Genomic DNA, 21,874 nt, shown 5'->3' with positions numbered 1-21,874 from the left:
TCTTTTGCTGAATGATACACCAAAACGGTTTCTTGTCTCTGAAACACAAAAGAATAAAATATTTTAAACAGTAATTTGAAACAATATAAAAAGAAGAAACATGTATACATATATTAAATAATAAATTAATGACAAACACAAACGATAATAACTATATAGATTTAAAACTAACCCTGATGATGGGCTAACGGTCCGTACATTTTCTATGACGTCACAATGCTAAACCTTCCCGCAACCCCAAGCCCACAAAATCGGGGGGGGGGGGGGGGGGGGGGGGATGGGATAAAAATAGACTGATTTTTGGTCATGATTTTCATGTGCGTAAGCGAGAGGGTGTTGTTGTTTTGGGGTGGGGTTTTTCTTATCACAAACTGAAAACCCACGTACCCAGAAGTAGTTACGTGAAAAAAACCCACATGGAAAATAAAATACGATACCACTAACTTACGACTCCCTCCTTTTCCTTTCCCAAGGGGCGGGACGTAGCCAGCGTTCGCTTGATGCGCGGTCGGTCTAGGATCGATCCCCGTCGGTGGACCTATTGAGCTATTTCTCGTTCCAGCCAGTGATCCACAACTGGTGTAATAAAGGCCGTGGTATGTATTATCCTGCCAGTGGGTGCATATAAAAGATCCCTTGCTGCTAATCGAAAAGAGTAGCCCATGAAGTGGTAACAACGGATTTCCTCTTACACAATTTCTGTGTGGTCCTGAACCATATTATGTCTGACGCTATATATAACCATAAATAAAATGTGTTGGAGTGCGTCGTTAAATAAAACATTTCCTTCCTTTTCCTTCCCAATAACGTAAAACTGATGCTGTGGCGAGTGATGCTTGACTGTGGCGAGCGACGTTTACTGGTTGACATGCTGTCTGGAAATTATATATTGAAAAAAACCCGAAAAAAAACCCAGAGATGGATTTCGACCCCAAAAAACCCTCCCCTGTGAACGCGCCTAGCTACTACCAAACATAAAGCTTTCAGGGCCGTACCCTCCGGGAGGTGGAGGAGGGGGGGGGGAGGGGAGGGGAGCAGGTGCCCCCTTGTGAATCTCACTTTTTTCTTCTTTTTGTTTTCTCCAGAAAATGGCATACACATCTCAGGGTTTAATTTGTATAGTGTTTCAGTTGTTTATAAAAAGTAGTGTCCCCCCCCCCCCCATAGGATTTTGATCAGGGTACGGCCCTGGCTTTTCCTGTAATAAAGAGAGAATAATAAGAAATAAGAATACAGGCCTGTGTACATCGATTATACATTTGTCCAAAAACATTGGTGGAGAACTTTCTGTCCGCACGATGCAACATTCTTGGACGTCTGTCCACATTTGTTGCAGGTTGTTGACGTTTTTTCTAAAGAATTAAAATGTTTTTTTTTAATCATATGCATAGATTGCAATGAGACCTCATTTTTAAAAGTTTAAACAACTATTGACAGACACATTAAGAAAAGGCAAGAATGCGTCAATTTGAATTTGACCATGAGTCTGTTTCACTGCGTACCGTACTCTAAACTTATTTCTAGTTTGCTATATAGCTGGCTTTTATCATGCCTTTGTCTTTGTATTCATGTGTGCAAATGTTATAAAGGCAGGAAAATGTTAGGCTAATAGGGTTGAGTCCAGCATTTTGTAAAGAGGGGTGACAAAATTCTAAAAATGGAAGTTTGAGTTTGTCTAAGGCCAATGAGCCGAGCTCCCAAGGTGGGTGAGATCTATAAAGTGTTCAGAGGCATGTCCCCCCCAAAAAACGACAAAAAAAAAACAACAAAACAAAACCGCACTCGGTGGCGTTGTGGTTAAAGGTAGGGTCAACTCAAACAAGAGCCTTATGTGTTGGAAAGATGCATACCCGGACCACCAACACATACTGACACTTTAGCAAATGAAAAACGCATAATTTTAGAGTTAATAAAAAAACATGATTATTCCTGCTAACTGGGGGCAGCCATTTTGTTTCGTTTTTGTGACGTCCGGTGGGATAGTTTGGGGCGAAGTGACGCCAGCTCCCGACCGTCTCCTGTATGTACAGTAAACAAAAGCAGAAATTTTCGACAAGGCGCTTCTCTTTGATCAACCTGACTTGTAAAACAGCATAAATGACGTAATATTATAATAAACTATTTAACTAAATATATTTCAAGTTGCATTAACGAAACAAAATGGGGTTATAGTATTTTTCTCTGTTAAATAATCCAAAGGAAAAATGTACAAATTTAGGTCTATTGATATGCTACGTTGGAGCAAAAACACCAACCCACGATACCCAAGTGATAATTTTCTTTTCTTTGGGAATACGTAATTGATCAGTTCTGTGCTTTTAGATGGAAAACTCTACTTGATCAATAGTTTTACAGAACTATTTACAGTAATAAACCATGTCCATTACAATTTTAGGGACGACAGGTAATATTCCACAATACCGGTATGTATTTTTGTGTCTAGACAGCGTCAATTAATTGGTTCGTCTGGTTACCAATCAAATACACACCTGCCAATCAGGAATCACAGGTAGAAGCAACTAACGGCATGGACCAATTAACTAAGAAAACACTCCGTGTATCATTTCAGTACGTAGGTTAATGCATGGGCAAAACATTGTCAATTGTTTCGACTTGTGTAGCCACTTTGACAATGGTATTTTATTTTGTATTGAAAACTAATATATATAGTGCTGGATATACTTATTGCTCGCTTACTGGGGTGTGTATTATTACAGTCCATTGCAATGCATGACTATTTATCATCCCGCAAAAAACAGGTAGATTGTGTTTCTCTAGTTCTAAGGCTCATTCCTGACGTTACGCGTTAAGTATTACGTAACCACCAGCTCGCCAGAGGGCGTACTCACTGAGATGGTACAAAATGGCTGCGCCCGTTATATATGATAGCCGTCACGTTTAACTATACGATTATACGTGTTGATATTAAGCAATAATGTGCATTATATATCGTTGAATATGCATACCAGGCCAAATGCCTTAATTGTCCTCTCTTTTAAGCCATCGGACCTAAGGTTGCTAGGTACAGGGTTCGCAGTCCGGTACCGGCTCCCACCTAGAGCGAGTTTTAACGACTCAATGGATAGGTCTTCTCTCTCACTAACCACTAACAAACTAACCCCTAACTCACTGTCCTGGACGGACAGCCCAGAGAGCTGTGTGTGCCCAGGACAGCGTGCTTGAACCTTAATTGGATATAAGCACGAAAAAAGTTAAAAGGAAAGAAGGCCAATTTGGCTTAAGTAAAAAAAAAAGAGAGTAAAAGTGTTTTACAATTTAGAAGACAATCGGCTTAGAATTAAATAACTTGTAAATTCCGGGTGGTGGGACGTAGCTCAGTAATAATGTGATCGCCTGATCTAGGAACAATTCCCGTCGGTGGGTCCATTGGGCTATTTCTCGTTCCAGGCAGTGGTGTAACAAAGGCCGTGCTATCCTGTCTGTAGGATGATGCATATAAAATATCCCTTGTTGCTAATAAAAAAGAGTAGTCCATGAAGTGGCGACAGCGAGTTTCCTCTCTCATTATCTGTGTGGTCCTTAACCATATGTCCGACGCCATATAACCGTAAATAAACTGAGTGCGTCGTTAAATAAAACATTTCCGTCCTAAGTGCAAAAATTGTTTGCACGGTCATGAAATTTGTTGTGCAACAAGTGAGGACATTTGTCCTGGCTTTTCCAATAATGTTTTAGACAAATATACGATCGTGTGGATGGGACTTAGAAAAAAACACCAACTCAACAACAACCATAAAAAAAACACAACAACAACAAAACATCGTGTTTTTTTGTCCAGTTCGGTTTTCTAGCATTTAACCTTACAAAAAAAGGAAACGGAAGTACATGTTGTTAACCAATCAAATTTGTTTGTTTTTCTATGGCGGCTTTTGTGCTTGATATTTTAGATATTAATATTGTGACATACTGATATTCGATTAAATAGATGATACATGCTGCCTTTTGCTGTTTCTTTTCGTGGGTTTTAAAGTTTTGTGATTTTAGTTGTAGTTAATGGTTTTTACTGATATAAAACCGAAGTCATAAATCCTTGTCTTTTGGACATGTTCGAGCTTGCCAATTTTGTTGACAGATTCAGATTGCCATAGCCTAGGCATATCTAACATTGTAGTATCAGACTGTTGTAAGTGTATGACATACTGCTTCTAGGTAAAATCCTTAATTGTGAAAGACACAGCACATGTGTGAATTATGGCAAATGCACCATCATCATCATATCTCATGAAAAATGTTCAAGATTTAAGAAAAAGACTGATAGATACAGAGAAAAATTTGAGAACTTTAACAGATCTAGAGTCAGCAGAAATTGAAGGATCAAGAGGACTGAGGTGCATTTTTATAACAGACTTGTATGAGTAAAATTAAGCTATGGAATGTTTGAATATTATAATTTCTTAATTATAAGCTGTTATTTGAAACAGAATATATTATTATAGGTAGTCTATATACTTCCTGAAAAAGTACATTATGATTAACAATTTAGTCGCTATTCACGCTTTCCAGATGGTTCGTCCTCTGGACGGTTCATCCACGGACCATTTTTCCATACAATTCGTCCACCCACCTCGGACAATTTGTCCACTTGATTACATTACAACAGACCAATAAATCTAAAATATTATTTCTTAGCCATTGAAAGGGTTAATTATTTTCGTTTTGTGGTAAACTACTAGTATATGAAATAAACTAACTTTTAGTGGCACTATCAACTTGTTATTGTCTGTCTGTGTCCATTATAGTACTTTATTGATATGTTATTATTGTTGAATGATCAGCTATACTCTCCACAAACTATGTATATTTTATTATTATTATTAATTTTAAATTATAAAATAGCGTCATAATAAATTTGTAAATTTTTACAATTATCATAAATTTACTTTAATTGTCCCATTCCCTATTATAATTATAATATTATAACTACAATAGACTATGTCCATCAAATTGCCCCATCATACTTGGCGATGTCAGAGATACAGGCATGGCAAAGCTGTTAGGTTAGGTTACAATATGCACTTCTCTGGCAATTCTCTCTGTCGATATTCCACTAAAATAAAAAGTGTCTGTACCTTTATTTAGTCTGTGGATGTAATATACGGTAATTAAATTTTAAAAAAAATATAGTGGACAAATTGTCCAAGAACAATTTTTGGTTGTGGACGAATCATCTCGAGTTCAACAGAGAAAACCTGCTGTCGCCACTTCATGGGCTACTCTTTTCAATTAGCAGCAAGGGATCTTTTATATGCACCATCCCACAGACAGGATAACACATAGCAAGGCCTTTGATATACCAGTTGTGGTGCACTGGCTGGAGCGAGAAATAGCCCAATGGGCCCACTGACGGGGTAAGATAAATGGATGCCTGAAGCCAGTGGTTTTCAGACTTGGACCACCAAATAATTAGTTTGGGTGAGCCCGATGACAAGTGAATAATTTTTTTCTAAAACTATGATTTATGATAGAAAGTAAAACATGCTTGTGAAATTGATTATTGTATATTTTGAGTGGTATTTGCCTCTTGGTCCTAATCGAAATAATGTTTGCACATTGTACTGTAGTGACTGTTTAAAGCAATATAAACTGTTAGCATTGTAGAATTTTATTGCTTGTTATGTGACTAGAACATGTGACTTATTTGCTTCGACTAGATATTCAAATTGCTCATGTACTTTACATCATTAATTTCAGCTGAAATAAAATTTTAGTTTTAACAAATATAATAATAACTACATATACATTTAGGAATTTAATGAGTTTAAAAACTATTTTTGGATGTGACAAATAAAACATTGCAAGAATGAAGTCATGAATTTTGGATGTTATACTACATGTACTTGCTGTTTATACTGCTTAAAGTAAGTTAATATAAAGCTTGCTTCTAAATTAGCTTTAGTATATTTAAAGTTTAAAATTAAAATAATTTACCCAGTCTATCTATAATATTTAATGCAATGTTATTTTAAACCATGGTTTTTAATTAATGTTTATTTCAGTGGTGGTAAAAACTTTGAAAATGCAAACTTACTTATGTATTGTGAATTTCAGGACTGCTAATTCTTCGAGACGACTACCATCACATGATCCCCAGCCTGCAACTGAGACCATGTCATACAGACGTGACAACACTGACGATTTTGTAGACCGAGAGAGCATCAGATCAGGGTTGAGTACTTTGCCAGATTCTTATACTGGCTTTCTGGAACGACCCTTCCCAGCTAGCACACCAAATAGGCATGAGGTAATGTGTACATGGATAGCAGTACATTATTTGTTTATTTAATTACATGTGTAGGACAACAAATATGTGTGTTTGTGTTAAATAATAAATGCTGTTTCGTGTGTGCTTTTATGTAGAAATAAAAAATATGTTTGTTTAATATGATTTTAAAAGGATTATTTTTTTTAACAAACCCTGTATACTTCACAGGATTTCAGGATAAAATCTATTTTCACTTCCGGAAATTTGCAACAGTGAAATTGGGAATTTACAATAATTTTTAGCAAAGATCCTTTCTGATTTATTGTTAAATGTTGATTTGGAATAAAATGTGACTTTTGCAGAGTTCGACAAATCCGGTAGCCTGACACTCACGGCTAGTGCTTTTTAACACAGGGCTAGTGACAAATGCAAAACGAGAAGCCTGATGGGCTAGTGGCTTTAAAATAAACAAAAAACAAACCACCGCTAGCTCACAATGTCTTTCCTCCACTGACGTACGTTTAATAAACATTATTCTGACATTGGTCATCGCATAATGTCAATAAATCCATAAGTAGATATATATATTAATATTCAATTTGAACTAGATTTCTATAAAATGCAGTACAAGAAGTTGACAGTAAACAACCTTAATAAAACGCATGTATTGATTGGTTGTACAAGTCACGTGGTAGTAAAATCTTGCACATGTCAACAAGGTAACAAAGGTGTGAATCGCACGATAAATAGTCTTGTACTCACTGAATTATGCACTATAGAAGTAGGCTGAGACTAAACTGAGACAGTTCTTGATACTGCACAAACATTATTTCTGAAGGGCACAATGGCAAACCAGTTAAGGTATCGAGGCATTTTTCTTGTCGATGCCGTAACATTTTCGGGGCATAACGGCAAGGAAGGATTGCCGTCAGTGCCTTGGTGAAATTCGAACCCTGCCAGGGGAAGAAGCTACACATTCACATAATCAATCTCAAAGCAATTTGTGTATTTTATTTATTTTAATTTTCATTTGTGGATGGTATTAAATGGTATAAATACTACAAACAATGTAAAACAAAAATTAATAGTGATCAGACAGATAATTATTGATTAGGGGCTTAGTTCTATATTTTAAATATATTTTACATATTGATACAATTATACCTATGGTTATGGATGTACTTTTTCATCAATGATCCAAATATAAGAATAATAAATCTGGTTTTGGAAACTGATACCCCCTAATAATAATTTGTCCTCCTGTATACATACATTTAAAAAAATTTGAAATGATTTAATAAATAATCCAAAATAATTAATTATGTCTTTCAATGAATGAAATTGGTTATGGTTGTGAAATAAAATGTGACATCATTTCACTACTGGTGCATATTTGTTGAAATGTAATCATGATTGTAATCATAATTACAGGACAATATATTCGCAATTGTAATCGATTACTTTCAATTTTCTTGTAATTGTAATCATGACATTCTTAAGAAATCATAATCGATTACTTTTGTCAAGTAATCGCCCCATCTCTATAGTATATATATGTATAAAGCAGCATACCGTAATATTTAAAAATATTAATGTAAATTTTCGTCATCATTTCAGACATATTCAAGACGGTATCATGAAGAGGATTTGCAGTCTGATGTACAATCTGGTGAAATGAACAGTTCACACCATAGAAGCAGAAATCACCAGGACACAAGTTCCAAGGTCATGAGGCAGAATCATAGACTGCTGTCAGAAGTTGAGAGATTGGCCTACGAACTACAGACTGCTAACAGAAAGGTTTATCCTTGATATCTTTTTATGATCATATGGAGCCGTGATGATGAAAGAAACAAGCGTTTTATTTAACGACGCACTCGACACATTTTATTTACGGTTATATGGCGTCAGACATATGGTTAAGGACGACCACAGATTTTTTTAGAGGAAACCCGCTGTCGCCACATATGCTACTCTTTTACGACAGGCAGCAAGGGATCTTTTATTTGCGCTTCCCACATGCAGGATAGCACAAACCATGGCCTTTGTTGAACCAGTTATGGATCACTGGTCGGTGCAAGTGGTTTACACCTACCCACTGAGCCTTGTGGAGCACTCACTCAGGGTTTGGAGTCGATATCTGGATTAAAAATCCCATGCCTCGACTGAGATCCGAACCCAGTACCTACCAGCCTGTAGACCGATGGCCTGCCACGACGCCACCGAGGCCGATCCGTGATGATGAATCCAACAATTAGTTATTCAGTTAGTTATCTACTTACTTACTTACTTACCTACTAAGTCTAACTTATTTTTGTTTGATTTGTTTTATGAGTGTTGTTTTTCTTCTTTCTCCTTGCCTGATGTGCAGTCGGTTTGGGATCAATCCCTGTTGATGGGCCCATTGGGCTATTTCTCGTTCCAGCCAGTGCACCACGACTGGTATATCAAAGGCCATGGTATGTGCTATTCTGCCTGTCGAATGGTGCATATAAAAGATCCTTTGCTACTAATCCTTTGCTACTAATGGAAAAACATACTGGGTTTTCTCTCTAAGACTGTATGTCAGAATTACAGAATGTTTGATACCCAATAGCCCAATGATTAATAAATCAGTTTGCTCTAGTGGTGATATTGAACAAAACAAACTTTCTTGTTTCTCACAGTGGATTATTTCTAATTAATTATTAAATAAACCAGGGGAAAGTTACATGTGATTAATGAATAAATACCATGCATAAATTTGGTTCTATCCTTTCAAGATGAGCACTAGTAAGTTGGTCATCCTTCATTTGTACTGAATTGTTGGGTTTTTTAGTGTGGGTTTTTGTGTTTATTTTTATGATTTTTGTTTGTTAGATTCGTGAACTTACAGAAGAATTTGACGGTAACGGTGACATTATAGCTGAGCTTGAGGATAAAATAGAGGGACTACAGTCGGAGACTGATGCTCAAGACACAGCATTACGGTATAACAATGTTAAATACACAGTATCAGTCATGGACAAAATCTTGGTATACCATTTCAGAAACTCCAGTCAAAAAATGTTTAAGCCATTGCTGTCAAACAAATGAGTAATGTAAACTGTAGCTAAAGACTTGATATTCCCCAATTTATTTTTCTTAGTAGCCATTGCCAGGTTAGTGCTTTCATAAATATGTGCTTGACAAATAAAACAGGTTCTTGGATAATTTCACTTTTTGTCCAGTACTTCAAGACTGGTATCACGGATGCTATGTTTTGTTCTGTCCTGTTAACTGGTATCAGGGATGCTGTGTTTTGTTCTGTCCTGTTAACTGGTATCACGGATGCTGTGTTTTGTTCTGTCCTGTTAACTGGTATCACGGATGCTGTGTTTTGTTCTGTCCTGTTAACTGGTATCACGGATGCTGTGTTTTGTTCTGTCCTGTTAACTGGTATCACGGATGCTGTGTTTTGTTCTGTCCTGTTAACTGGTATCACGGATGCTGTGTTTTGTTCTGTCCTGTTAACTGGTATCACAGATGCTATGTTTTGTTGTGTCCTGTTAACTGGTATCAGGGATGCTGTGTTTTGTTCTGTCCTGTTAACTGGTATCACGGATGCTGTATTTTGTTCTGTCCTGTTAACTGGTATCAGGGATGCTGTGTTTTGTTCTGTCCTGTTAACTGGTATCACGGATGCTGTGTTTTGTTCTGTCCTGTTAACTGGTATCACAGATGCTATGTTTTGTTGTGTCCTGTTAACTGGTATCAGGGATGCTGTGTTTTGTTCTGTCCTGTTAACTGGTATCACGGATGCTGTGTTTTGTTCTGTCCTGTTAACTGGTATCACGGATGCTGTGTTTTGTTCTGTCCTGTTAACTGGTATCATGGATGCTGTGTTTTGTTCTGTCCTGTTAACTGGTATCAGGGATGCTGTGTTTTGTTCTGTCCTGTTAACTGGTATCACGGATGCTATGTTTTGTTCTGTCCTGTTAACTGGTATCAGGGATGCTGTGTTTTGTTCTGTCCTGTTAACTGGTATCACGGATGCTGTGTTTTGTTCTGTCCTGTTAACTGGTATCAGGGATGCTGTGTTTTGTTCTGTCCTGTTAACTGGTATCACTGATGCTGTGTTTTGTTCTGTCCTGTTAACTGGTATCACGTATGCTATGTTTTGTTGTGTCCTGTTAACTGGAATCACGGATGCAATGTTTTGTTCTGTCCTGTTAACTGGTATGAAGTGCCTGTGTGACGGCAGTAGTGCCTTTTTCAACCTGTGTAATAGTAATAACCAATGTAATATTAAACTTGGAGATTGATTGGAGTGAAGAGTGTATTGTAAAGTTGATGTTTATTGTATATTTTAAACATTCATTTTTGTTTCTTTAGAACCGCTGAAGAACGATATGAGGAGTGCCAGCGGACAGTTTCTCACTTACAAAGTAAAACAGAGGAACTTGAGCAGGACGTGGCTGATCTTAGAACAGAACTGAATGCTGAAAAGAAACTGAGGAGAAGGTATGTGCTTTAATAATTTCACTTAAAAAGTGACACCACTAGAGCACATTGATTTATTATTCATTGACTGCTGGATGTCAAAATTTGGAAATTCTGACATGGTCTTAGAGGAAAGCCACTCTGTTTGGTCTTAGCAACAAGGGATCATTTATATGCAGTTTCCCTCAGACATACCATGACCTTTGATATACCTGGGCCTGGGGCATCAGTCAGATAATGGATCCATCAAGGGGTGGAGGGGGTGGGGTGGGGGGGTTCAACCCTGTGATCTAGGCACCTCAGGTAAGCGCTCTACTGACTGAGATAGATTCCGCCGCTAATATGATTTCAGATGTAATATTATACCTTTTTAACAGAGGTACTGTTAAGCTTTGTAAAATGTAAAAAACGGGTGGGACTATTTCATAATCATTTTCTTTTCCTAAAAATTAATTAATTAGATAAATATATATATTTACCAGAAATGTACTACATAATCATACTTTGATCACCTTTTAAATTTGATTTCTATCATATGGTCATTGCAACATTAGTCTAGATGGCAAGATATTTTTTAGACTGAAATGCAGTTATGAGATAATCCATGGGTAGTATTTTCTAATGTTTAAATGGTTTTGTATTCAATGAACAACTGATTCTTTTTTAATTATTATTATTTTTTTAATGATTGTTTTAGGCACTTCTGTTTCTTATAAATAAAGTATTGACTCGTGCAGTGTACAAAATTTAAAAGATGTGTGAGAATTGTGTTATAAAACAGTTGACAAACATCTTCATAAAGTATGACCATCATGCTTGAATAATAATTTGTTTGTAATTTAGTTTTATTTATCTTTTCAGTGTGGAAAAACAGAGGGACGAAGCACTACAGAACTTTTTAGAGTCACAAGAATCCTTGTCAGCTTACCAGAAACGAATGAAGGATAAAGTTAAAATGGTGTGTGTTTTGTGATTGTGTTAATAATATATTGTTTCCCAATTTTATCATTTACAGAACACGCTTTAAAGTTATTTTTGTTTCTATGACATTTATTAAAAGCTGTGTTATTCATTCATTGAATTAACTGAATAGTTAAAAGTTTGTTTAACGACACCACTAGAGCACATTGATTTACTAATCTTCGGCTATTGGGTGTCAAACATTTGGTAATTTTGAGTCTTACAGAGGGAACCTGCTACATTTTTCCATTAGTAGCAAGGGATATTCTATGTGCACCACCCAGCAGACAGGATAGTACATACCACAGCCGTTGATAAACCAGTTGTGGTGCACTGGCTAAAACGAGAAATAGCCCAGTGGTCCTACCGACAGGGATCGGTCCTAGACCGACCGTGCTTCAGGTGGACGCTTTACCACTGGGCTACGTCCTGCTCTTCATTGAATAAATGAAAAAACCCCGATTTGTTACAAAGTTTACACCATGTATATGTTTAAGGATGTATTTACTGTTACAAGAGCCTTTGAAATTGGCAACAGTTTAAAATTGTGTAAGTTGTAGAATATTGGCTATCAGATTACTATTACTTGCAGTTACAAATGTTCTCCACATTTTTCATTATTGTTTCTTTTTAGATGGAACAAAGTGAAGACCATCTGAGAGATATGTTGTCCCATATCAGCCACGAGAGAGATGAACTTGGCAGGCGTCTTGCTGCATTTGAAGATAAGTTTGAGAATCAGGATAAAGAGCTACAGTAAGATTTTTTTTCTTTCTTTCTGTAATGACTCAGCATTCTCAATACGAAAAGGTAGCCTGCAAAATTAATTGATCATTTTAATAAACTTGCTCGTTAATTTTGACAGTAATTGGGTTAATTCAGTTTGTTATTTAATAAATAAGAAATTGGTGAGATCTGTTTTTTAATTTCTTATAATTTTACATTTGCCTCTAGGAGTATATATATAATTTCATCTCCTAGCCTAAGGGTATTGTGGCTTTGCCACATTAGTCGAGCCTTCAGCGCTGTTGAGATCGGGATGTAGCTCAATGGTACAACGCTCACTTGATGTGAGGTCTGTGTGGGATCGATCCCCATCAGTTGGGCCATTGGGCTATTTCTCGTTCCAGCCAGTGCACCACGACTGGTATATCAAAGGCCATGGTAAGTACTATCCTGTCTGTGGGATGATGCATATAAAAGATCCCTTGCTGTAAATCGAAAAGAGTAGACCATGAAGTGGTGACAGCAGGTTTCCTCTCTCAGTATCTGTGTGGTCCTTAACCATATGTCTGATGCCATACAACCGTAAATAAAATGTGTTGAGTGTGTCGTTAAATAAAACATTTCTTTCTTTCAGCGCTGTTAATCTTTTTATAATTGTCTTCTTACTTTCATTGTTATTGAAAACACTGCACCATTAATTAATCTTACTTTGAAAATTCATTTATAATTATGTACTTTATATTTGATTAAATGTGTAGTTCATATTATGTTTTAAGAACAAATATATTGTATAAGGTGTTTCGTTTGCTAGGTTATTTCAGTCATTACATTACACTTACCACTCTTAATCTGCAGTTTAAATGTTAACAGATACCATTAGATATACTTATACAGTTGTCACCTTGTTAGTGATATATTTTTGTTTCTATCCAATCCACCCCCTACTCCAAACAGACGACTACAGAGTCTGGAAGCTGTTGAACTGGAAACCCAGAATGATATGGAACAACAAAATATGGAAATGCGAGAAGAACTCAGAATAATGAAGGCTGCTCTTAGTATGTTTATGTTTCTTTGGCGATTTCTTATGCTAGGCAACTGTAATGAATTATTTTTGGCATAATAAATAGTATGGTTTTAAATCACTTAAGTTACTGAATTTTGAAGCAATATATTTAAGGTACACATACTGCCCAACTAATTAAAGAAGTCAGGCATATGGCCTAGAATATTCATATGTCATGGACAAAATTAATTGTTTTGCCCATTATATTTATCAGTAGTTATGCAAACTTTTGTGATTTAGTTATGGTAATACATTATAGGCTTTGTGTACATAATTAGCTCTTTGATAATAAAGTGGGATGTAACTCACTAACTACTAGAGAATTTGCTCATTGTATATTGCTGTTTTTTCTATGGGAAGCACAAAAAAAAGATATCCTCAGGCCTTCGGATTTCACAGTAACAATCGTTTACCGAGTCGGTAAAATTACGGAACCGAAATTTTGTTTCCCATGATTACAACTATTCAACGAAAATATATATCTAATATTTATATGTATAAAATATATCTGATTTTTGGAGGTATTTTTTAATTATGTCTCTGATATCACACTACTAAAGAGTGTGTTGACACAATCTCAAGACCCGATTCGGATTGTTATGTTAACCAAACATTCTCAGTGTTCCGGTTCAGGTAAACCTGAATCAGAATTCCAACATGCTCTCAAATCAAACACGTTACACGATAGAACCAAAATCACTAAAAGCACTAAGGTAATGTATCTCTTAAATATAGGGGTCAAGAACTAGTATTTAAATTCAAATATAATTTTGTAGAAAATATTTAACGTCTTGACAACTGTTACTTAAGTCGACAAATTAAAGTCGACTTCACGCATCTTCTTAAGTACAGAAGGTGCCAATCGAATAGACCCCACTATTTTCTGTGGTTTCCTTATGGGAGGAAATGTCGAAGGCCTAATCTATAATTTTCATTTAGCTGTCAAAATCACAACGTCATTTGTGTATAATGGAAAGGGTGTGTCAAAAATAAACTTTATATTGAGTTTGAAAACATGTCTTTGCACATATTTTTGCGATAATTTAAACCTAAACACAGTTTCAGATCGGTTCTTATGATCCCAAGGCACAGAACTGAAAAAAGTGTTTCCCATGAAATTTGAAATCCTATGGCCTAATCTTGTAGCTAATTGATTGCCAATTAATATGGTAGAAATGGATTTCATATTTCATTCTTTGAATAAAATGTTTCGCTGGTCAACGAGTATTGTTAAACAAAACTCTGTATGTCGTTGTTTGATCAGTAAAACTGCAGGCGGAATCGGACGACAAGGAGACCGTGAGACGGGAGAACGCCCGCCTGCAGACAGAGAACCAGAAGCAGCAGCAGGAACTGAACGTCTGCCAGCAGGAGGTGGAAGAATCCCGCACGCTGCTCGTTCAGCTGGAGCTGCTGGCCCATCAGCTTCATCGCAACAGTCAGGCCAGCATTGTGAGTACAAGTGACTGAATCACCACCGAGTACATTGTGGTGAAATCACCAGTGAGACCACTCAGTGTTTTATTGTGGCTGAATCGCTGGTAAGTACATTGTCGGTGGTTGAATCGCTGGTAAGTACATTTCGGTAGGTGAATCTCTGGTAAGTACATTGTCGATAGGTGAATCACTGGTAAGTACATTGTCAGTAGGTAAATTGCTGGTAAGTACATTGTCAGAGACTGAATACCTGGTAAGTACATTGTCAGTGACTGAATCGCTGGTAAGTACATTGTCGATAATTGAATCGCTGGTAAGTACATTGTTGGTGACTGAATTGCTGATAAGTACATTGTCGGTAGGTAAATCACTAGTAAGTACATTATCGGTGACTGAATCACTAGTAAGTACATTGTCGGTAGGTGAATCACTAGTAAGTACATTATCGGTGACTGAATCACTAGTAAGTACATTGTCGGTAGGTGAATCACTAGTAAGTACATTGTCGGTAGGTGTATCACTAGTAATTACATTGTTGGTGACTGAATCACTAGTAAGTACATTGTCGGTGGGTGAATCACTAGTAAGTACATTGTCGGTGACTGAATCACTAGTAAGTACATTGTCGGTGACTGAATCACTAGTAAGTACATTGTCAGTGGGTGAATCACTAGTAAGTACATTGTCGGTGACTGAATCACTAGTAAGTACATTGTCGGTGACTGAATCACTAGTAAGTACATTGTTGGTGACTGAATCACTAGTAAGTACATTGTCGGTGACTGAATCACTAGTAAGTACATTGTCAGTGACTGAATCACTAGTAAGTACATTGTTGGTGACTGAATGACTAGTAAGTACATTGTTGGTGACTGAATCGCTGGTAAGTACATTGTTGGTGACTGAATCGCTGGTAAGTACATTGTCGGTGACTGAATCACTAGTAAGTACATTGTTGGTGACTGAATCACTAGTAAGTACATTGTCGGTAGGTGAATCACTAGTAAGTACATTGTTGGTGACTGAATCACTAGTAAGTACATTGTCGGTAGGTGAATCACTAGTAAGTACATTGTTGGTGACTATCACTAGTGAGTACATTGTCGGTAGGTGAATCACTAGTAAGTACATTGTCGGTGACTGAATCACTAGTAAGTACATTGTTGGTGACTGAATCACTAGTAAGTACATTGTCGGTGACTGAATCACTAGTAAGTACATTGTCAGTGACTGAATCACTAGTAAGTACATTGTTGGTGACTGAATGACTAGTAAGTACATTGTTGGTGACTGAATCGCTGGTAAGTACATTGTTGGTGACTGAATCGCTGGTAAGTACATTGTCGGTGACTGAATCACTAGTAAGTACATTGTTGGTGACTGAATCACTAGTAAGTACATTATCGGTAGGTGAATCACTAGTAAGTACATTGTTGGTGACTGAATCACTAGTAAGTACATTGTCGGTAGGTGAATCACTAGTAAGTACATTGTTGGTGACTATCACTAGTGAGTACATTGCAGGCATCGAAATAAGTCGAGAATGGTCATTCAGGTTACCGGGAGGTTACCACATGTAAGACAAATTTCAACATTTTAGTTTCGTTTCCGAGCGTAAACCAGGCAATACATTCCAGACTTCCGTGTTTCATTTTCTCATCAGGAACTGCATCGATGTTTGGGTGCACTTGTGCAATTGCAAGCAATTATAGTTGATCCGCATTTAGGCAGTGTCCATTAGATGAATTTATATCCGCGTTCCGTTTTTTCGTACGAAATTGCACCAATGTTCGTGTGCACTTGTGCAATTGCAAGCAATTTCGGCAATCCACATTTAAGCAGTGCTCACTAGATAAATTTACTTCCGGATTTTGTTTCACATACCAATGTTTGCACGCACCGATACACTTTCAGAACGTCTGCTTTAAAAGTAGTAGTAACAGGAATTCCATTCTAACTTTCATTTTGTTGTGGTAACCTATAGGTTACCAGGCTATATTTTGTGGTAACCGGTAAATGGGTTACCAGACACAGTGCTTATTTCGATGCCTGCATTGTCTGTTGCTGAATCACTAGTGAGTACATTGTTTGTTGCTGAATCACTAGTGAGTACATTGTCGCTGAATCACTAGTGAGTACATTGTCGCTGAATCACTAGTACATTGTCTATGGCTGAATCACTAGTTAGTATATTTTCTGTGGTTAATCTATTTGTGAAGGTGTAGGTTCCATGAGGAATTACACATCAGTATTGACAGAAATTCATTACAAAGTAGGGCCTTGGCCAATCAAAAACAAATTGTAACGATTGCATAAAAGTTGCCTCATCTCAATGTTTTTTCTTCATAATGTTTGTTTTTTAATATAATTCGAACTGACATACCTGACTCCCTCTGACCTGGGTTTTTGGCATATTTATAGATAAAATTTAAACCTTCAAGGTTTTCTAAATGAATACATTAACTGGCATGTAATGAATTAAAACTGTATTTATCACACCTGGTGTTTCAGACAGGAAATGATTCTGGGGTCAGTGGTATGCTTGGTGTACACGGTCAGAGTTCGTCCAGCTTTAATAAAGACAGTTCCAATTGTGCCGACGAAGTCGAATCGCATTCCACAGGTGCTACGAAGGGAAGTGGAGCTAGAAGCATAGTTTCTGATCTCAGGTAGTTCTCGCTATAGATTAATTGATTATAATTTTAAAAATTGATCGGTTCGGTTCTAGCTAGGTGATGACAGATTATGAAATACATAATTGACTGTTGTCAAAAATGCATTTAATTATTTCTGTGTTCTTGATGTGAAAGGGGTTTCCTTTGAAGACTGTGTCAGTCAGATGATTAACATTCAATAGCCTGCAACCCCTGCAGTTATGCACAGCAACTGGCAATGCCGTGGAGTTTTTCATTCTCCACAGCACTTTTTTTTGCTGTAGATTATATTACAAATTTTTTTCCACAGCATGTTTTTTTGCCATATACATTTTCTTAATTGTAGGGATTGAGCCTGTGATGAAATAATCAATGTTCTCTAGTGATGTCGTGAAACAAAAAAAACCCCAAAACTTAACTATCAAACATTTGTTAGTAGATTAAGATAATTAACCACATGCTAGATTTGTGTCATATGCTAGGACGTAGGAAATTGGTCAGCTTCATTTGTGTTCATAGATGTTTACAAATTGAATTAATGAATGTTTGTTTAACGACACCCCAGCATAAAAATAGACGTCGGCTATTGGGTGTCAAACAAAGGTCAGTACAATGTTTACAAAAACAATAGACTATATTTCCCCCTGCCCCACCATCCCTATCTAGCTTTAAAATTGTTTTTATTTGATTGAGGGTTTTTTTTGTGTGGTTTTTTAGGCTTCAGCTGCATTCGAAAGATGCTGAGATTCAACGACTACGATCAAGTCTTGAATCCCGTGAAAATGACCCCTCATCTGCTGTCTGTGAATCCTTACGTGCAGAACTCAGCTCTCTGATGGACAGGCACAAACATGGTGAGGGAAAAAGTATTTTAGATTTAGTTAACAAAATGACCCCTCGTCTGCTGTCTGTGAATCCTTACTGCAGAACTCAGCTCTCTGATGGACAGGCACAAACATAGTGAGGGAAAAAGTATTTTAGATTTAGTTAACAAAATGAGGGGGCGAGTTGTAGCCCAGTGGTAAAGTGCTCTCTTCATGCGCGGTCAGTTTGGGATCAGTCCCCATCGGTGGGCCCATTGGGCTATTTCTCGTTCCAGCCAGTGCACCACGACTGGCATATCAAAGGCTATGGTATGTGCCATCCTGTCTCTGGGATGGTGCATATAAAAAAAATCCCTTACAACTAATGAAAACATTTAGCGGGTTTCCTCTCTTAAGACTATATGTCAGAATAACCAAATGTTTGACATCCAATAGCCGATGATTAATAATCAATATGCTCTAGTGGTGTCGTTAAACAAAACAAACTTTTTTAACAAAATGTTTCCTTCTGTACTTAATTTTGCTTGTTTTTTGTTTGCTGCTGTGAAAAGATAATTACACTTCTTAATTATTACTGTAGACGAAAGATCAAAGAATGAAACGGTAAAGAATTTAATCATCAAAAGGTCATGTCTGTGCTAGTAGATTTCAAATAAAAAATTATGGTATTTGGTTACATTATAGTACAAAAAATATGTACTTTTATATTTAAAATGACTATTATACGATTTAATGTATTGTTTTGTTGTCTGTTTATTATCTTTCATGGCGAAATAATAGTTTGGCTATGTACCTCATTACACCCTGACTGCTGTTCCATATATATGATGTATTGAGCTATATCAATCAACATACTGTTTAATATGATAAGAAAATAAAAAAATAAAAAATTATATACCGGTATATATTTCCGATTAAAAAATATTCCCCTGAAAAACAGAACCAGCTGAATTCGTTTCGGGAATTTCCGTAAGATTTGACCCATGACGTAACGAAAGGAACTCCTTTTGATAGGCATTGCTTCTTTTGTGTTTATTATGGTTAAACGATGTGTTGTTGGTGGCTGTAGCAATACAAAAGCCGATGAATTTAGTCTTCTCACATTTCCTAGTAATGTTACTGTGAGAAAGCTGTTTGTGAATGCGATTAAAACAACGTGGAAAGACTGGACAGGAAGAAATGTCTGAGACTGTTGCTACAGTACCCAGCAGTGGACACTTCAGTTTCGATTCGTTTGAACTGGCTTGTCGGCTTAAGCGAGACATGGGAATACCATGTGTTATGGTTTTTAAAAACGATGCTGTACCAACAGTTTTTCTGTGACACAAAACAATGAATGTTGAATGCAAAAAAGTTAACCTTTAGTTATATTTTTTATTAATTTTTGTTTGTATTCAGAAAGTGAAAAAAGTCAAGAACTGGAGGTTGTTATTGGGCAATTAGAAATGGACAAATCCAGGTTGGCCACTCAGCTGATGGATTTGCAGCGGAACTTGTCGGACCGAGATTCGCAGAATGTTGCGCTGGATTCTCGCATTACCCAGAGGAACAGTCAGATAATTGAATTTCAAGAAGAGATCAACAGAAAATGCACTGAAAATAACAATCTAGAAAGAGAGGTAGCTGTAGCAACATTTTACTGATCTTGTTAATACTTCAGTTTTATATTAATTCCTTTGGCACTCTTTTTTCTTCTTCTTCTTTTCCTGTTATTTTCATGCGTTTATCTAATTAAGGTTCTCTCTCTTTTGTTGTTATATATTTTTAGAAATGATTGAATATCAAATACATGTTTCATATGAATTCACTACTGAAATAATTATACTTCTGTGAAATTCTTTATTCTTACAGGCATAAATTTACATGGTCTTGCCAAAAATAAACCCCACACATTTAGTCGGGTCCTTAAATTCATAGATGAAAAAGGCAATATCATAAATTTGTATTATATGTTTGCATATATACTGACATCTAAAAGAAACTTTACAATTCTTAAAATTGTATAATATAAAAAAATGGTATGGTAGAATATGATATAAAGTTGAACATCTAAACGTAACAATGCACTTTGAGATGCATTCAAAGTAAAGTGGTTTCTAAATTGATTCTTTTCGATTAGCAATACTGTTTATCATTTAATGTATGTATTAAAGTTTCTTTTTGACGTCAGTAAATAACATTTTCATTGTGTTCTTAAATTTGTTGACTGCACTAGTTCCCTAATGACACAAAAATTTGACCACCACGAACAAAAGTGATTTCACAGTACTCTTAGTATGTTGTAGTTAAGAAAGAAATCTTTGCGCCTGTCCATTGTGGAGGATCAGTGTGTGTTTTATGTTGTAGTTACAAAAGAAATCTTTGCTCCTGTCCAGCGTGGAGGATCAGTGTCTGTTTTATGTTGTAGTTAAGAAAGAAATCTTTGTGCCTGTCCAGTGTGGAGGATCAGTGTGTGTTTTATGTTGTAGTTACAAAAGAAATCTTTGCTCCTGTCCAGCGTGGAGGATCAGTGTCTGTTTTATGTTGTAGTTAAGAAAGAAATCTTTGCGCCTGTCCAGTGTGGAGGATCAGTGTGTGTTTTATGTTGTAGTTACAAAAGAAATCTTTGCGCCTGTCCAGCGTGGAGGATCAGTGTGTATTTTATGTTGTAGTTAAGAAAGAAATCTTTGCACCTGTCCAGTGTGGAGGATCAGTGTCTGTTTTATGTTGTAGTTAAGAAAGAAATCTTTGCGCCTGTCCAGCGTGGAGGATCAGCTTGATGAGAAGATGCGCGAGTTCTCTACGCACATCGCGCGCATGAAGCAGCTGGAGGAGGAGGTGATCGGGCGGGGGGAGGAGAACCGGGGGCTGCAGGACCAGCTTGACCACATGCACGGCGAGCTGAGGAATGTGCAGCAGGCTCACGACAAACTGCAGCATGTGCACAACAACCAGTGTGACGATTACTGCAAACAGATCGACAGGGTCAGTTTCGGACAAGACCAAGTTGTTCTAGAATAAGTAGACTTTCTACTTTTGGTAGCTGGATTTGCACTAGGACAAAGTTCAGCTGACCGTTTGTTGCTAACACTTGCTAGACTTGGTTTTATACCGAATGACCACTTCAGAAACTGGTCAAAATAGTTTGCAAATGTTTAGTGAAAGACAGCTGACCGAAAGGTTAGGGAATATTTTGTATTCCAGATTTGAAAATTGATTAGCAACTACTGTAATGTTTTAGAATAGTGTAATGATCTCTGAAATTTGTGTAGTGAATCATGTCACGATACTGAACATAAGGTTCCCTGTATACAGTTCTCAAAAATCACAGCAGCAGTCAACAATGCTATCGCAATAACAGTTGCAAAATCAATTTGCGACAGCAGTTGTTTTAAAATTAATGAGTACTTTGACATTGTTATATTCAATTTGGTACTAAATTGTTGTTTGACTTTCATGGACTGTTGATAAATACAGTTTAACTCTTCTGAACAGGATACCGAAGGAACCAAGAAAAATGTCTGGTTTTAAGGGATATCTGGGA

At 36.8% G+C, this 21,874-nt stretch overlaps 1 protein-coding gene across 1 annotated transcript in view; it reads left to right on the top strand.

The window, feature by feature from the left end:
* Positions 1 to 3,890: 3,890 nt before the first annotated feature.
* LOC121382976 (coiled-coil domain-containing protein 18-like) overlaps positions 3,891 to 21,874 on the top strand; it is a 40,172-nt gene continuing 22,188 nt past the window's right edge. Inside the window, exons 1-13 of the mRNA XM_041512679.1 lie at positions 3,891 to 4,349; positions 6,070 to 6,262; positions 7,841 to 8,023; positions 9,083 to 9,192; positions 10,577 to 10,705; positions 11,546 to 11,642; positions 12,279 to 12,400; positions 13,325 to 13,428; positions 14,701 to 14,888; positions 17,385 to 17,542; positions 18,245 to 18,381; positions 19,750 to 19,970; positions 21,064 to 21,315. Of these exons, the coding sequence (XP_041368613.1) occupies positions 4,213 to 4,349; positions 6,070 to 6,262; positions 7,841 to 8,023; positions 9,083 to 9,192; positions 10,577 to 10,705; positions 11,546 to 11,642; positions 12,279 to 12,400; positions 13,325 to 13,428; positions 14,701 to 14,888; positions 17,385 to 17,542; positions 18,245 to 18,381; positions 19,750 to 19,970; positions 21,064 to 21,315 (2,031 nt within the window). The 5' untranslated portion in view covers positions 3,891 to 4,212. The remainder of the gene's footprint in view (positions 4,350 to 6,069; positions 6,263 to 7,840; positions 8,024 to 9,082; positions 9,193 to 10,576; positions 10,706 to 11,545; positions 11,643 to 12,278; positions 12,401 to 13,324; positions 13,429 to 14,700; positions 14,889 to 17,384; positions 17,543 to 18,244; positions 18,382 to 19,749; positions 19,971 to 21,063; positions 21,316 to 21,874) is intronic.

This window comes from Gigantopelta aegis, chromosome 10 (genome assembly GCF_016097555.1).
Source record: "Gigantopelta aegis isolate Gae_Host chromosome 10, Gae_host_genome, whole genome shotgun sequence".
Classification (NCBI taxonomy): domain Eukaryota; kingdom Metazoa; phylum Mollusca; class Gastropoda; order Neomphalida; family Peltospiridae; genus Gigantopelta; species Gigantopelta aegis.
Note: the sequence above shows the minus strand (reverse complement) of the source record. Positions and strands in the feature narration are given on the sequence as shown.